This window comes from Hylobates moloch, unplaced genomic scaffold (assembly GCF_009828535.3).
Source record: "Hylobates moloch isolate HMO894 unplaced genomic scaffold, HMol_V3 SCAFFOLD_15, whole genome shotgun sequence".
Lineage (NCBI taxonomy): Eukaryota > Metazoa > Chordata > Mammalia > Primates > Hylobatidae > Hylobates > Hylobates moloch.
Window position 1 is genome coordinate 45,283,546 of NW_026652290.1, and position 17,522 is coordinate 45,301,067.

Sequence of the window (17,522 nt, forward strand, 5' to 3'; positions counted from 1 at the left end):
TGAGGGCCTGAGGTGGTGCTGCTAGCAGGAAAAGGAGCCGTCCAGAGGTGACGCAGGCGTTGAGGGCGGGATTGACCCCAGCTGGCCTCGGCCTGGGGAAACATCGCCACCTGGAGAGTGCTCTGCGGAACTGCACCCTCTTTCGTTGGTTCCTCGCGGACATCTCTGGTGGGTCCGTTAGCGTTCCCAATGTACTTGACACCCATTTTTTAATGCCTCCTTCTTATAAAATAAGATTACTTTCAGCAATAATGATGACATGAAACATAATGATGACCAAAAAGGAAATGAAAGCCATAATTTACTTACTGATATCATATTTTACATAATGTAAGTCGTTCAGTGACTCACAAGTGAATTTTAATAAAACAACTATCTGCAAACCACATGATTTAAGAAACCACTAAATTAACTGATGTAATTTTTCTTAATTCGTTCACTAGTTTTTAAAACAATTAGTTTAAAAATGTGTGCATTTTGGTATTTTTCAAATTCAGTAATACAGTTCATATGGGAGCTAATATGTGCATCTACCAATGAAAAACACTATATCTCATGACTTGCAAGTCACCCCTGGGGTGGTGAAGACCCCAGCTGGATGGGGGAGGGGGGGTTAGCGTTTGTTAAAATCGCTCCAGGTGATCCTAACGTGCACCTGGCATGGAGCACACTCATCTCCACACAGGGGAGCTGGGCTCAGCTAAGCACGCAGCCCTTGGGCCCACACCCACCTGGCATCAGGTTCCCCACTCCACCCCAGCCCCTCACTCACATGAAGGTGCCCCTAGGGTGGAGAGTGGGACCCAGCCCCATCTTCCCAGGGGTCACTTCCAGGCTCAGTCCACACAAGAACAGTCACCTCCATGCACTTTTCATAACCCACCCCTCCCCTGGCACCTACCCTCACCCCGGAAAAGATGAGGGCGCTCAGACAAGAGGGAAGCTGAGTTTATTCTGGTGATCTACGCCTGACCACCTGAGGACGCCCAGGCTCCAATGTCAGGGCCCAGAGGAAGGCATCAGTGTAAGCAACGAGCTCAGCTCAGGGCCCTCCGGGAGCCACCAGCCCAGGACAAGCTACACGGCCCCACCCTCCCGGGCCTCCCTGCTTCCCAGCCAGAGAGGACAGGGGGCCAGGCAAGGAATGCAAGGCCGGAGTGGCCTGAGACACCCCCTACCACAGCCCAGCTGTGTGTGGAGACAACCAAGCAGGGTTCAGCCAGACTGCAGGGCCTGGGGTGGGGCTGAGGGCCGGGAAAAGCCGGTGTGGAGGGCTGCAGGCCCTGGGCAGTGGGAGCTCAGGCACAGGCAGCCTCGGCCTTCTGTGCGCTGCCTGGGGACCCTTCCGCTTTGCTGGCCAGGCTGTAGTAACAGGCTCGCATGCGCTGCTCCACGGTCAGGAAGTCGGGGCGATCTTCCCACCTGTGGGGGGTGGGGTACACCCAGGCTGCTGACCACGCACCCGGGACCCAGCTTCACCAGTGGGTTGGCATGCACTGTGCTTGGCTGAGGTAGACTTTCGGGGCTCAGAAAGTCAGCAGGGCTGTTGGGGTGGCAGGACATTGGATGGTGGAGAGGCCTCTGGGTTGTGAGAGCGTCGGGCGATCTCACGCAGCCTAAGAGGCAGAGCTGCCCACACACAGGGTGCTGGGATGACCCTCTACCGAGCGTTGACCAGTGAGGACTCAGGGACTGAGTGGACTTGGGGTCAGAGTGGCAGCTATTGACAATGGGGACCTGGGATACAGAAAGCTGATGCTCTGCGCATGCATCCAGGGCCAGGGTATCAGTGTGCTGGGCAAGGGCTTAGACGAGAGGGAGTGCGAGGCTGGTGATCAGCAGAAGCCTGGAGCACGGCAGTGGGTCTGGCCAGCGGGGAGTGGCAGTATTAACGGTACTGTGCATGGGGTATCCATGGACTGTGTTGGGGTGCTAGGTGCTAGCCTCTTTGGTTACTGGGGTGTTTCCTGATGGAGGTGGAATTAACACATGTCACCAGAGGGCAGGCCGGCCAGAGAGGGTGTCTATCTGTTGGGCTGCTTGGGTGTTTGGGTGTCAGTGTCCTAAGTGCTGGCTGATGGGGGGTCATGCGTTAGAGTGTCCACACATTGCATGGGCAGTCTAGGGCGTCCGCTTGTCTTGGGGTGTGTTGCCTGTTGTCTGATGGGAAGTTGGGATACTGATGGTGTTAGGAGTTGAGATGTTTGAAGGTTGGGCTTCAACCAGGCAGAGGTGGGGGCTGGAATAGATGAGTATTTGGTACCTCAGTGCTCGCCTGTCTGGTAGTTGGGTGCTGCGTGCTGGCTGGTGGGGACTGGAGTGTTGGGTACTGCAGTATCATCTCATGCCCTGAGTGTCAGTGTCATAGGTTGAGTAGCAGAGTATGGACCTGTTTGCATGTTGTAGGGTCCATGTGTTGAGCGATGGCTGAGGTTTTAGATGCTGAGGCACAGGCCCACAGGTGGGGTGGCAGGGTGTGGCACACTGCAGCAGGACAGCAAACCCTGGTGTGTTGGAGAGCTGGGTGTGGGGGTAGGGGGCGGCTGCAAAGGCCATGAACTGGGTGAAGGGCTTTGGGTGGGATGACATTGGGTAGAGTTATATTGACATCAATTCTTTGGGCACCAGGACTTTACAGGGGTCAGCCCAGCCGGGTCCCCTCTGCACTGGCACTCACTTGTAGATCCAGCAGTCGCTCATGAGTGCGTACAGTTCAGGTGGACACTCTGGTGGGCACTCCATCCGCTTGCCCTGCTCGATGAAGGCCATCACCTCCGGCCCTTTCATCTTCTGCTCAAGCCCGGGCCGAGACACCTGTGAGTGACCAGGGTCCTCCTCCTCCTCCCCCTCCCCACCACACCGCCCACCCGCCTCTGCCTGTGCCTGCCTTGTAGGGCTTCTGGCCATAGGACAAGGCCTCCCACATGGTGACCCCGTAGCTCCAGACATCGCTGCGGCTGGAGAACTTGCGGAAGTTGATGCACTCGGGTGCGTACCACTTGAGCGGCCACTTCCCTGCTGAGCGGGCCTGGGGAGGGGGAGATGCTGCCAGGTCAGGGCTCGGGAACCCTCTACCCACCCATCCCATCCATCCGGGAATCACAGGGGCAGAGGCTCACGGTGTAGTAGCTGTCATCGGCACCCAGCGCTTTGGAGAGGCCAAAGTCACTGATCTTGGCATAGTGCCGGTTAACCAGCAGGACGTTGCGGGCTGCCAGGTCACGGTGCACAAAGTTCTTCTCCTCCAGGTACTTCATCCCCATGGACACCTGGTGCAGCAGCTCGGCCACATTGCTCACGGGGATCTCCTCCCTGGGGTGGTGGAGAAGGTGGGGTCAGCTGGGAGAAGACCAGCCAAGTTCCCAGGGGCAAAGCATGCTTCTCTGACCCAGCTGGGCATGAGCCAGGTGACCATGTGTTCAAAAACGCTTATTGAGCACCTGCTGTGTGCCAGGCATGGGGCTGGGGACACAGCGGTAAACAAAACAGGCAAAACCCCTGCCTTTATCCAGTTTCAAGGCTTTAGGGATCACCCACATGCTACAACTCCCAAGTCTAGACCTCTGCCTGCACCCTCGATGTGCTGAGGTCTCACAGACATCTCAAAGATAATGTGGCCTGATTGTCCCCGTCCCCATGTGCACACACTCGTGGCTCCTCCACTGTCCTCTCCAGCAGCTCCTCTTTCTCTCACACCCAATCCGTCAGCAAACCCTGGCAGTTCTGGCGTCAGAATCTTTCCACAATCCACTGCACTCCTCATCTCTGCTTCTGCCACCAGGAGGCAGCCACAGCATCACTCACTTGGACCCCTAGACAGGAACAGTCAGCTCCGCCCAGGCCCTTGCTCCCTCCTCACTGTCTCCCACTGTCTTGTCCCCTCTGCCCCTGAGTCAGGTCCTCCCCCTCCTCTGCTCACAGCACCCCCTAAGCTCCCACCCAACTCAGGGTAAAACTCCAAGTCCTCCTGGCAGCCCGCAAGGCCTGGCATGGTCTGCTTATCCCCTCCCTGCCCGCACCACTTGAGGCACGGGACCACCTCAGGGCTTCTGCATAGGTGGTGCCCTTTGCCTGAAATGCCCTTCCCCATGTCTGGGCATGGCGGCCTCCCTCAGTTTGTTCAAACCTCCCTGCTCACTGCACCTCGCACCCTGACACTCCCAACACCCTGGAGCTGCAGCAGGCTTGTGTCCACAGCACTATCTTCCCACATGCTCTAGATTTCATCAGGATTGTTATTTATTGTCTCTCTCCTCCAACCAGAATACAGAGCATGGATCTCTGCCTTGTTTATTTGCTAATGAATTCCAAGTGCTACTAACAGTTCCTATCACTGAGAAACTGTCAAATAAACACCTGTCAAATGACTGAGTGTGGGAGCCAGGGGCACACTGGGAAGGTGTGTGCACCAGCCGGAGGGCACAGATCAGAAAAAACGTGCCTTGGGGAGCGCAGAACTTGTGTCTGTGAGGGTAAGAGTTTGGGGATGAGGGACCACAAATTAAACTGCAAAACTTTTCAGTAAAGGGCCAGATAGTAAGGATTTTAGCCCTTACAGGCCACAAGTGATCTCTGTCACATCTTCGTTTTTGTTTCTTTAAAAAAAAAAGAAAAAAAACTTTAAAAATAGAAAACCATGCAGTACATAAACAAAGGGCAGGTTCCAGATAACTGGCAATGGGTACTTTCCCAGGGGCCATGAATTTGGCACAGGGTGTCTGCGGAGCAGCTGACGTGTACAAAGCTCTTACTAGCAGTGCCCTTTATTTTTATTTATTTAAATTGGAGTTTCGCTCTGTCGCCCAGGCTGGAGTGCAGTGGCACAATCTCGGCTCACTGCAAGCTCCGCCTCCGGGGTTCAAGCGATTCTCCTGCCTCAGCCTCCTGAGTAGCTGGGACTACAGGCGCCCGCCACCACACCTGGCTAATCTTGTATTTTTAGTAAGGACGGGGTTTCACCACATTGCCCAGGATGGTCTCGATCTCTCGACCTCATGATCCACCCACCTCGGCCTCCCAAAGTGCTGGAATTACAGGCGTGAGCCACCGCACCCGGCCCTAGCAGTGCCCTTTATAGGTGCCGACTCGTTCGATCCTCGCAAGGGCCCTGGAGGTAGACACTGTTATTGCCGCCGTGGTGCAATGGCAGACTGAGGGCTAGCTCTGCTTTGCAGGCATGGGTATGGGTGTGGGTGTGCAGGGTGCGAGTGTGTCCACAACGGTGTGAAAGTGCCCCAGCTCCCCACACACTCATGCATGCGGATGCGTGTCCACCATGCCCAGGATGAGCCCCGGCCCCACCCACCCAATGGCCAGGCCCACCCGGTGCTCACTTCTTGCCGACCAGGAACTTGTGCAGCGGCCCGCCCCCAGCCATCTCCATGACAAGCATGAGGGCCTCAGCCTGGCAGACGCCAATGAGCCGCACGATGTAGGGGTTGTCCAGCTGGTGCATGATCTGCGCCTCGCGCATCATCTCCTCCGTGTCTGCCTTCTCCGTGCCCTGCTTCAGCACCTTGATGGCCACGTCGATCTGCTTCCTGCCGGACCCGGCCATGGGAGGCGTGTGGGCGAGGGTCACCGGCCCTGCTTGGCCCCACACCCCCACCCACCCATCTCTCTTCTCCCTTGAGTTGTGCGGTAGACAACTGTGGTCGCCACCCAGGTTGGGACCAAGGCTCTCAATGTCCCTGCAGCCGGGAGTGTCTGCTGAGGACGGCTCACAGCCGGATCGCTCACCGGGAACCGCTCATCGCCAAAAAGAATCCAAAGTGACACCCTACCCAGGGGCAGCCTGTCAGGGGCCAGTGGACTCAGGGATCGGGGACCCCACTGCAGCCCCCCTGGGTTGGGAACTGCAGCTCCACAGCCTCCCGCTGCCCAGGCCCCATCCCATCCCCGTCAGGTGTCCCAAGCTCTCTCAGGGAATCCTCCAGCGTGCAATGTCCTGCCCCAGAGTCTGTTTCCCAGGCAGACTGCTGTGAGACAGACATCCTGGCTCCCACCCCACAGCCTGGTGAAGCCACTCCCCTCTGCCCCAGGCGGTGGTGCTCCCACCACGGCAGGGGCGGCCATACTTGCGCATGCGGTACACGCCCTGGCGCACTGAGCCAAAGTTGCCGCAGCCAAGTTCAATGTCGGCTATGAGGAGGTTATCGCGCTTCAGGAAGAGCTTCTTGTCCTTGAGCTCCTCTGGGTCACTGTAGGGGCTCTCATACACGCTCGTGTCCATGGGCATCGGCCGCGGTTTGTCTGAGGACGTTACGCGCGCTGGGCACACACAGCCGTACACTCCCAGGTCAGGGGCAGGGGCGTGGGGAGCACGGCAGCCTCAGCCCCCACAAGCACCTGCCCCAGACAAGGGTGCCGTCCCTGGAGCATGCCCAGGCAGGTGGGTGCCCATGCATGTTCCTGCACATCCACACGCAGGCACTTGGCATACACTCATGGCCACAGCTGTGGGTGCCCCGTGAAGCCCTGTGAAGCCACATGAGGGTGGACTCTAGGGGCATGTGCATTGGTATCCACGTGACACCGTTACTGTGCCAGCTGGGGTGTGCATGTGTGTGCATTTGTACGTGTACACCTATGGCCGGGCCTGTCCCTGTCTGCGTGTGCAGCACACAGCCACATTTACGAGGCCTCCAAAAGTGAGCCTCTGGGTGCACATGTAAGTATGTGTCTTCTCTGTGCACACACATGTTTAGCTCCATGAGAAACAGGAGCACCTGCAGCAGAGCATTTTAGGAATGTGAGCTCTGGGGCCCATCCTGGGTTCACATCCCGCCTCCACCACTGCCTCACATCCCCATAGACAGAGCCCTCCCTCTCTCATCTGTAAAGTGAGGTTAATCACCATAGCCACTTCATAAGGCATGTCAGGAGGGTTCAGCGGCTCATACACACAGTGACCTCGGAACGTGACTGACACATAGTAGGCGCTCAACAAACATGCCTGGGGAGCCTCAGGCAGGGCCAAGTGTGCTCCCTGCACGTCAGTACACACTGGGACGTACATGCGCACAGGCAGGTGTGATGGGTGTGGGCACATGTGTGCACAGGTGTTAACCAAGCCAACTGCCACAGCCTGGCCCGGCCCACAGCGTCCCCCATGAAAACCCACAGCCCCGACAGGGACCCTGCTCTCGGCTTGGCATGAGCCCCAACCCGCATCCCCACCTCTGCCTGCTCACCTGGCTCAGGGGTGTATCCATCTGAGTTGAGGGTGTCGATCCGTCTCTGAGGCTAAAGGCCACAGGGTCAGCAAGGCCTGAGCTGGGGACGTCCATCCCCTCTCATGAGACCCATATCTACTGAGGACTCCCAGAGACAGTGGAGAGAGAGCACTTCCACTCCACAGGCACCCCAGCCTCCATCCCAGCCTCCCCCACAGCCACCCCCCAGCTCCATCCCCAAGGCCACACTCCAGGTGCCCCCAACTCACATGAGTTAACGTGGATGGGTGGGCTGGGAGTGTGGGAGCAGCAGCCCCTGGGGGAGCAGAAGGGACAGTGAGGGCTGGGGGCCAGGTCTCCTGCCGCCCCCACCCGCCACCCGCCTGCTGCTGCAGTCACCTGAGGCGTTGCTGGCGCTGCTGTTGGGACAGGCCTCCTTCAGGCAGTAGATGAGCCCGTCCGCCTTCAGCTTCAGATACTCCACCAGCTGCAGGGAGCAGGCAGCTAGCAGAGAGGCTCCTCTCCTCCTCAGAGCCTGGCACCCCATCCGAGCACAGCATCTCCCAGAACAAGTTGCATGGGCGGCCTACCTGCCAGAGCGTGTCAAACTTGGTGCCCTCGGGAATGCAGTACTTGCCCGCCTTGTCTTGGCTGATGAGGTAGTGGTACACCGTCTTCCCATAGATGAGGGACAGGGCATATGTGCCCTGCTCCTTCCGCGGCCTCAGCCTGGCAGGGGAAGGGAGGGGATGTAACCCCTAGAGCCACCTGGGGGCCTCCTACTGTGCCCCGGTTCCCCCTACACACACCCTATGGGCTCCACACCCCGGGGCCTTGCAGAGAAGCTGCAGGGACTGGGGAAGCCAGGCCAGGCCCCCATCACCTCCAGATCTGCTGATGATGGGCCAAGTGGCAGAGGGTGGTGGAGGGGCCATGGCTGTGTTCCCAGGAAAATGCACTGTTCTCCAAGAGCCAACAGATGGCCATTCACGGGGAATACTGGCCCCCCCACGGTGGACACCCAGCCACAGAGGAGGGGGATACCCATCCACTGGGGAACACCTGGTCCCCCATGGCTGAACAGTTGGCCATCCATGGCCAGACATTTGCCATCCACAGGGAGATAGTCATCCAGATGCACTCACTGGCGTACACTCAGCCACACAGTCAGTCAACCATGGGGGGCACTTGGCCTTCTACAACAGACACAGAGCCTTCAACAGGTAGACCTAGCACCATTCTCCTGGGGAGAGAAAGCCTTTTCCACACAGACCCACACAGGTAGGCGCAGCTCCATGACAAGCTCACAGGGCACCCCTGTGCAAATCAAAAGAAGTCACTTTCTCATCACAAGACTGACCAGTTCCATAATAGATGGACCTTTCCTAGAATGAGACCCTCGATTGCCTTCTGCTGGAATTTTGTCAAAATAAATACATAAATCTTCCATGTCTATGATGGGAATTGAGCCCCTCAAAGGTGGTGCATTTGTGGGGTGAGAAACTGTCCCCCCATCCCCTCGAGCCCTAAGTACACACATCCCCCCGCAACACAGACCAACTTAGTGTCAGACACTGGCACCCTCGCATGAAGCCCCACAGTGACACCAGTCAGCATCCCCCACAAAACAGGTTTGTCTGGGGTCACTGGCACAAGCCTCTATTGCAGGGTCAAGTGCAGCTTTCCAGTGAGGAGGGAGGACAGCTGGCCCCGTGGAAGCGTGGAGGCCGGAAGCAGCCGACTCCTGATCTCAGGGATTGCACTGCACTATAGAAGAGCCCTTGGGATGGCCTGCGAGCTGCACCCTCCACGGTGCAAATTCTCAGACCAGGCCTGGCCCTGCCTGCGGATGTTCATTCACTGGACAAGTCTTTACTGACAGGCCAGGCACTGTTCTGAGCGCAGGGATACAGCAGTGAGCAAGGCAGCCATGGGCCCACCTTGCAATGAGGCCCTTCCTTAGGAAATGTCCCCTGAGTGAGGGAGAGAGGTGCAGCTGTGACCATCCTCTCCATTCCCGGACAGCACGTTCCCCGAAGTACAGTGCAGTGAAGGGTGGGGCAGTTCCCAGGCTAGCCCGCAACAGTCTGGAGATAACGTGGAGAGATGGGAAATCAGGGTGGGAGGCAATGAGGGCACACAAAAGGGCAAGGAAGAGAACTCCACCACAAATTAGGAAACAAACGTCCCACAGAGACCTTAGGCTGGAACAGCAGATGCAATGCCATCACGTGAAACCCCACAGTGACACCAGTCAACATCTCCCACAAAACATTCCTATTTTGAGTCACTGGCACAAGCTCCTGTTAAGTGCAGCTTTCCAGTGAGGAGGGAGGGCTATTGGTCCTGGGGGTCTCAGAGCTGTGGAAGTCAGAGGCAGCTGGCAGGCTGGCCTGGAGGTGATGGTCTCCAGGGACTGTGAGAAGTGAAAACACCTCCTAAGGTTCACAACCTGAAGTTTTAAACTGACAACGGAGACTCGATGCCAAGCCACTCACCAGCAAACAGCAAACCTCCCCTCCCATCTCCCCTCCTCTGTCTCTTTTTTTTTTTTTTTTGAGACAGAGTCTCGCTCCGCAGCCCGGGCTGGAGTGCAGTGGCATGATCTCAGCTCACTGCAAGCTCTGCCTCCCAGGTCCATGCCATTCTCCTGCCTCAGCCTCCCAAGTAGCTGGGACTACAGGAGCCCCCCACCATGCCCAGCTAATTTTTTGTATTTTTAGTAGAGATAGAGTTTCACTGTGTTAGCTAGGTTGGTCTCAATCTCCTGACCTCGTGATCCTCCTGCCTCGGCCTCCCAAAGTGCTGGGATTACAGGCGTGAGCCACCAAGCCGGGCCCTGTGTCTGTCTCTTTCATTCTTTCTTCTGGAACTAATAATTTCCTCCTTATTTGTTTATTTAAACTTCCATGTGGAATACTGGGGGAAAACAGCCACAGTATTAGGGAGCTCTTCCCATCAACAGATGGGGTCTCCTCCTCTGTCTTCTGAATCAGGGCTTGACCATGTGCCTTGCTAACAGGATGTTGGCAAACATGACACAAGCAGAGGCTTGAAAAATGGTTGAGCATTGAGGTTGGCCTGCTCTCTCTTGCTTTTCCTGGCAGCTCTCCAAACACCATGGGAATGAGTCCAAGCTAGCGTGCTAGAGAAGGCCCATGGAGGAGAACCAAGGCACCCTACGTGAGTGGCCAATAGCCATTCATGTGAGTGAGGCCATCCCAGAGACCATCCAGCTCCAGCCAATCTTCCAGCTGGCTGTGGCCACATGAGTAAGCTCAAAACCCCAGCAGAAGAGGCACCCAGATGAACTCAGCCCAAATTACCAAGCAACCAGCCAAATTGCCAAGCAAAACAAGAGTGAATAAACGACCGGTGTTTGTTTGTTTGTTTGAGACAGAGTTTTGCTCTTGTTGCCCAGGCTGGAGTACAATGGTGCGATCTTGGCTCACTGCAACCTCCACTTCCCGGGTTCGAGTGATTCTCTTGCCTCAGCCTCCCAAGTAGCTGGGATTACAGGCACCCACCATCACGCCCAGCTAATTTTTTTATTTTTAGTAGAGACAGGGTTTCACCATGTTGGCCAGGCTGGTCTCAAACTCCTGACGTTAGATGATCCGCCCACCTCAACTTCCCAAAGTGCTGGGATTACAGATGTGAGCCATCACACTTGGCTGTAAATGACCATTGTATTAAGCCACTACATTTCAGGGTATGAATACAGCACATTGTTACACAGCAAAGACTAATCAATACACTCTTTGGAAAGAGACGTGTGAGTTCATAAAGAGCAGCCGCAAATTCCCAGATAATAACCACACAGGCTAAGACACTGGTGTTATCACCACATATATTTCGGTACCATAAGTTCTACTTGATTTACAAAAAAAAAATGCTAGGTAGTGGCAGTTCTTTGTTCTTGCAGTTGGAACTTGCACTTAAGCCAGAAGTACAGGCTAAAAAATCAACTTGTATCTCTGCTCTTAAAATAATACATAGAACCTATAAGAGCTACATCTGTCTCTGGTTCACGATTGTAAAAAAAAAAAAGAGCTACAATTTATTTATTAAGATATTGGTTCTAAATTCCTCACATATTTGTCCTATAATCACAGCACTCCCCACAAAGTAGGTACTATTGTTATCTCCATTTTGAAGATGAGGAAACTGAGGCACAAGTTTATGTATCTTGCCTAAATTGCAGAGTTGGTAAGAGGTAGGAGGTGGAGCCAGGATTCAAATGCATTTCTGACTCTACAGTTAATTGCTACCTAGGACTAACACCCAGCTCTGTCACAGATTATCTGTGAAACCCTGAATAAACTGCTTATCCTCGCTGTGCCTCGGTTTCCTTATGTATAAAATGAGGTAACTGGTCTAAATCATAACTTCTTGACCTGAAAAGGGTTCCAAGGATGAGATTCAGGACCAACCATGATCTCGTATAACTGTCTGCAAAGTCTTTGAGGTGAATATGTTTTGGGGGCTTGTGAAAGGGGCAGTCAGTAGGATTCCAAAGAGGTCTGCAGTCCAGGAGAGGATAAGGAAACACTTGACAGGCCAGGCGCGGTGGCTCACGCCTGTGATCCCAGCAATTTGGGAGACCAAGGCAGGTGCATCACCTGAGGTCAGGAGTTCAAGACCAGCCTGGCCAACATGGCAAAACCCTGTCTCTACTGAAAATACAAAAATTAGCCAAGCGCGGTGGTGCACGCCTGTAGTCCCAGCTACTCAGGGAGGCTGGGGCAGGAGAATCACTAAACCTGTGAGGCAGAGGTTGCAGTGAGCCGAGATTGCACCACTGCACTCCAGCCTGGGTGACAGAGCAAGACTCTGTCTCAAAAAAAGAAACACTTGACAATGTACCATCTTAAAGGCCTTTTCCAGGGCAAGTTTCTTTTCAAGTCGAATCAGCCGGTTCCATAAAATTGCTGCCAATAACACAGAAACAAGCCAGCATTGGCAGTGCATAGCCTTGGGTACAATTCAATCCGTTCTTTGGCAACCATGAACTGTGCTCAATGGTAAGCATGGTCCTGGTCTTCACCCTAGGCCTGAGTGGCACGTGTCTTTCTCTCACACCCCAAGCCCTGAGAAAGCAGTTATAGACTACAGGAACCACAAGAAGAAGCTCTCACAGTTTCTGTTCAAAGCATGCCTTGCCTAATTTTCCAGGAGCCTGGCTCTTTGTAGCTGCTTCTGGTCTCTTGACATTTACCCAGAATGAGTCACTGTCCTCATACCACTGTGCCAGCTGTTTCTGGACCTCACTGCCAGCCACACGCTCTATGCTATGCCCAGATGCTGGGCATCTCTCCTTCCTAGCCACACCCTCCCATTGCCAGCGCTGGTCCTATTTGCCTAGGAGACTGCACGCCAGTCTGATAGGCAATGCACAGACAGCTGCTTAAAGCTGTTGGCCCTGGCTCTCCTGAGACTCCTCTAATCTCAGCAGACTGGTTAACTCTAAGGCTGTCATGAGCTCTGCTGTGTTACACAAAAACTGTTCGAACTTTTCCTTTGGGCAGTGAAACCTCTGTCACACAACATTGTGTGTGGAAGCCTAAGATAGCAAACAGATCAAAGCTGAGTGGCTGTCATCATTCAAGCTGGAACAGGGGCCCAAATCCCACCTGCTCAACCCTCCTCTCACTCTCCCACCCCCTAGAATCCTCTGCCACTCTCAGGAGGCTTTAGGGAATCTGGGGGAAATTTTTAAGCCACTGGAGTGGCAGAATCATGACCTGTATGTGTGTGTGTGAGTGCAAGATGAGGAAGAGAGATGGGGGTGGGGAGGGAAAGAGAGAAGAAGAAAGGAAAACTGAGACAGAAGAGAGGCAGAGACGGTGGGGATGAAAAGCTACATTGGGGATGTAGGGGGAAACCAGAGAAGAAACTCAGATTATACAATCAAAGACAGATGAATTTACATTTTATGAAAGAGAAAGCAGAGACGGGAGGAAAGAATCAGCTCTATCAATAGGAAGGGCTTAGAGCCTTCTTCACATGTCCAGCCTGGGAAAAGGCCCTGGACTCTCAGGCACCTGGGGTAGCGTGTCATGGACGAGGGGGATATGAGCATGTGAGACGTGTGAGCAAACGTTAGTAACATCTTGGCGAGGGTCACACCTGGGGTGGGGTGATGCAACATCTGGAGGAAGGTGGGTAACACCTGGACTAGCCATCACCATGTACTGCAAGACAGAGCCCTCCAGCTCAGGCTGACAGTCCAAAAGGAAGGAGAGACAGCCCCTAACACCCATGTTCACAATGCCCATACCTTCACAACAACTTCCTTCGTCCAATCCTACAACCAACCGTTTGCAAAAATGGCTCCCTGCATTCCTCTCCCTTAGGAGTCCCTTCCCTACAGTGACTTTGGTTTTGGTCATATGACTTGCTGTGTCCATTAGGACATCAGTGACATTACACAAAAAAAGGCTTGAACTTGCCCTCTCCTCTCTGACTGATCTTGGGAACCCTGCACCACCACCACACAAACAAGCTTCAGCTAGCTTGCTGGATGATGGCTACACTGGGCCAGCTCATCCCCGTCACCCAGGTGACACTGAGCCAATGGCCAGTCATGTGAGTGTGGCCATCCCAGCCTATTCAGGCCCAGCCTAGATGACCCAAACCAGAACTGCTTAGTTAGCTCACAGAATGATGAAGAGTAATAAACTGTCATTTTGAGCCAATAAATCTTAGGGCTGTTTGTTATGTAGCAAAAGCTAACTGATACAAATGCAAAGGTTTCCTCTTAGAGAAAACAGCCCTGTCCTGTTCAGAAGTTGCGCCGGCAACTGAGTATTATCTGCAATATGAATCTAAGAGCTCCCTCAGAAGCCTTGGAAACTCCACTCCAATTTACAGCCTAAATCTGAATCTGTATGGTAGGGTGAAAAGAGTTATTTTATCAGCCCACAACAGAATCTTGGAGAGGGAGCTGCATCTTGCAAGAGGCCTGCAGGCGATCTACAGAAACTTCACATAGGTGAGGAAAATCAAGGGATGTGGTCCTTTCCTCCAAGTGGGTCGACCTCAGGAGAGGAAACAGCCCTGGGGGAGGCAGACGACCCAAGGGATCTGCCGGGCAGGGGCTCAGGCCAACAAGCACTCACGAGAAGGAAGGCCCAGGAATTGTCCCCACAGATTTCTTGGGGGAAAACACTGGGCTTCCTGAGGTCATGGGAAAGAGGCAGCACCAATTTATCTGTGTCTTGAGGACTGAGTGACCTCAGCTGCACCTGGATACCATCTGTTACAGAAAAGATCCCGTGTCCAAACCAGAGAGCAACAGCCCCAGCAGGGCTATCAAACACTCAGCAGAGTTTTAAAAAGAGCTTTTGAGAGATTTTTTTCACATTAACAAACTCACAAATAGCCACACGGCCTTAGCTGTGGCTCAGACACGCACGTTCACCCACATATAAAAGCTAACATTTACCACATTTTTCCTATATCAGTTACCATACTCTCGCTTCACACATATTAATTCATGTAATCCTCATAAAGGATCCTGAGGGGAGGTACTGCTGTCAACCACAGGACAGTTAGAGGGGGCTGCTTCAACACTCTCCCGGGGACCCCACCTCACTTGGGGGAAAAGCTAAAGTCCCCGTCCTGCTCTCACCTCCTCCCATTCTCCCCCTCACTTACTCAGCTCCAGGCACATGGCCTCCGCAATGTTTCTGGAACACACCAAGTAGACTCCTGCCTCCTGATCTTTGAACTTGCCATTGCATTTTCCAGGAACACCCATCCCCCTGAAAGCTGCACGGCTCACTCCTCAGCTTCTTTCCCTTCCTCAGAAGTCACCTTCTCAGGAAGGCCTCTTCTGACCACCTAATCTAAAATTGCAGCCGCCTCCCCACCTGCACATGCGGAACTTACCACCATCTGACAGGGTCTCTATTTTACTGATTCCTTTTCTTGTCTACCTGCCCCATGAGGACAGGCACTGTGTCTGTTTGGCTCACTGCCATGTTCTCAGTGCCTGGTACACAGTAGGTATTCAGTAAATGTTGATTGAAGGAAGGAAAACTGAGGCAGGCAAACACGGTCCGCTACCTGCCCAAGGGCCACAGCCAGCAGGTGGTGGAAGCGGGATTCCCAGCCAGGCCAAGGGACTGACTCGAGGCTTTCCTAGTCACTGCCTCTACTTCCCCACGTGCAAGTCCCTTTGCACATCAGAAACACACAACCCACCTGCACATGTGAGCACAGGGATACCCTCACGGCCCACCTGCACACTCACGTCTGCCCCAGTCCCCAGGATCCCTGCCAAAGAGCCCCAATCCTCACCGCACCCAAACCCCGGGCCCCACATACAGGAACTTGCCGTCGGTCTGCGCCCCAGAGTAAAGTTTGCGCTCGGCCTCCTCACGCGTCAGGCTGCTGTGGTACCAGGGCATCCGCTCGTGGGCCGTCGTAGCAATGAGCTTCTCCACCTGCGGGGCCTGGCTGATGATGGCCTGCTCCAGGGCCTCGCCCTAGAAAAGGAGAGGTGAGGAGGTCTGTAGCTGTGGCCAAGTGCTCGCCACAGGAACCCCCTTCCGGGAGCCCCGTCCCAGAGGACTCCCCACCCAACCCAGGCGTCCCTAGTGCGTGTTATGCAGGTTGGCGAGGACCACCTCCGCGCCATCTCCGTGGTCCCCTCCCCAATCCAGCTAGGGATGAACGACCCCCACCTTCCAGCCCGGCCCCAAGCGCATCTCCAGCTTGAAGACCTAATTCAGGTAGTTGTGCATGGTGGTGTCACTCAGCCTGTGGAAGACTACAGCCCATCTTCCCGGACAGCCGCCCTACCCTAAGGGCTCACCCTAGCTCCGCGCACCCTCCTCTCAGCCCCGCCCCCATTCCAAGCCTCGCCTTCGCCCGGCCCAGTGCGTACCTCCACCTTCCCATCTGGCATAGTAGAGCACCATAGCATCGCTCAGCCTGCGGAAGGCGACCGCCACCACGGAGCCCCTGCCTCTGAGGCCTCCCTTCAGGTTCTTCCCCAACCAGTGCCCCACCTCTCCAGCTTCCAAAGGGGACTGAATGGGGAAGACGACCTTTTCCTCCCTCCTATCCCCCAAAACCCTCGACTGCCCCTCTTCGCGCTCTCACCTCCAGCTTCCACGTCTGGCGCACGTAGTCGCGCACCATGGCGTCGCGCAGGCAGTCGAAGACCCCCGGCTGCGGCTCGAGGCCCGACGGCCGGTTGCACGGCTTGCGCAGGTTGCAGGGCAGCCCGTCGGGGTCGCGCGAGTAGAACTCGCAGAGCTCTGCCGGTCCGCAGTGCGCTTTGCCGCCGGCAATGGCGTAGGTGCCGTTGAGCTGGCGCTCGATGGGAAAGTGGTGGAAGCGCACGTCGTGCACGAGCGAGAGCACATAGCCGCCCAGCGAGCGCAGGCACTGGCGCAGCAGGAAGAGCCCGTCCGCCATGCCCGCCAGCTTCAGGTGCTCCTCGGCCTCGGCGCGCGAGATGCTGCCGTAGAAGAAGGGCAGGTGCGCCGCGGGGTCTGGCATCGCCCCTGGGCCTCCCCAAACCTGCGGGTTCACAGAGGGTCGGAGGCACATCAGGGCCTTCCTGAACCCGGTGCGTTGGGCCCAGAGACGGCGCGAGAGACGCCGCGTGGAGAGCATCAGTGCCGCAGGCTGAGAGCGCCAAGGGGGCAGAGCCTGCTCTGTGCCAGAGTCAACCTGGAGAGAAGCCGCAGCCTGCTGGGCAAAGATCGAGAAGTCCCAAATCCCCATCTGACTTTCCAGAGACATTATGTGGACGCCCAGGAATGCCAACTGGTCCCCAAGCACCAACACCTGTACCCATCCCTTCATGTCCCAACCACGTGCTGAATTCTTGTGTTTCGGGCCCGGTGCTGGGGATAAGCATGCTTGAGGCAGACGCGGTCCCACCCCGCCCTCCCGAAGGCAACACTCTAAGGAGGAAGAGCCCTGAGATAAACTGAGAAAGAAACAAAAACAATAATTACAGATTGAGGTCAGCATTACAAAGGAAATAAGTGGAGTGACATTAAGAGAGAGAAGAGGTGGCTGTAGCTAGGATGGTCACCTTCTCCGAGGAGCTAGCATTTGAGTGGAGAGCTGAAGGAGGAGGAGCCAACTTTTCAAAAAGCGCGCGGGACAGTGCATCAGGCAGAGAGGACGGCATGCGCAGAGGCCCTGAGGCCGCACCCAGCTTTGCTCACCCAAGGGCCTTACCTCTCAGCCTCCCTTGTCCCTTCCGCTGACCCTTTCCTCTTGGCCTTAGCAGGCCCCCTCGCCCTGCCCTCTGCCTTCCTTCGCAAGTTTCTACAGCGCATACGCTAATTTGAATATCCATCCCTAGGGGATTGGTTAAAT

At 55.2% G+C, this 17,522-nt stretch overlaps 1 protein-coding gene across 1 annotated transcript; it reads right to left on the reverse strand.

The window, feature by feature from the left end:
* Positions 1 to 932: 932 nt before the first annotated feature.
* On the reverse strand, positions 933 to 16,703 carry LOC116483612 (tyrosine-protein kinase ZAP-70). Its single transcript, XM_032177804.2, has 12 exons — positions 16,287 to 16,703; positions 15,507 to 15,667; positions 7,766 to 7,904; positions 7,575 to 7,662; positions 7,445 to 7,491; positions 7,194 to 7,245; positions 6,078 to 6,270; positions 5,334 to 5,540; positions 3,120 to 3,312; positions 2,888 to 3,028; positions 2,678 to 2,790; positions 933 to 1,422 (listed from the first exon to the last, which is right to left on the reverse strand). Exons 1-12 carry the CDS (start codon positions 16,686 to 16,688, stop codon positions 1,299 to 1,301), a joined length of 1,860 nt encoding a protein of 619 aa, XP_032033695.1. The 5' UTR covers positions 16,689 to 16,703; the 3' UTR covers positions 933 to 1,298.
* Between the last annotated feature and the right edge of the window lie 819 nt (positions 16,704 to 17,522).

Excerpts from the sequence above, each read along its gene's own strand:
- LOC116483612 (XM_032177804.2), bottom strand. The coding sequence starts at position 16,688 with ATGCCAGACCCCGCGGCGCACCTGCCCTTCTTCTACGGCAGCATCTCG. Across the intron at positions 15,668-16,286 it reads GCCAGACGTGGAAGCTGGAG|GGCGAGGCCCTGGAGCAGGC; the intron begins GTGAGAGCGCGA and ends CTCCTTTTCTAG. Across the intron at positions 7,492-7,574 it reads CAGCGCCAGCAACGCCTCAG|GGGCTGCTGCTCCCACACTC; the intron begins GTGACTGCAGCA and ends CTGCTCCCCCAG.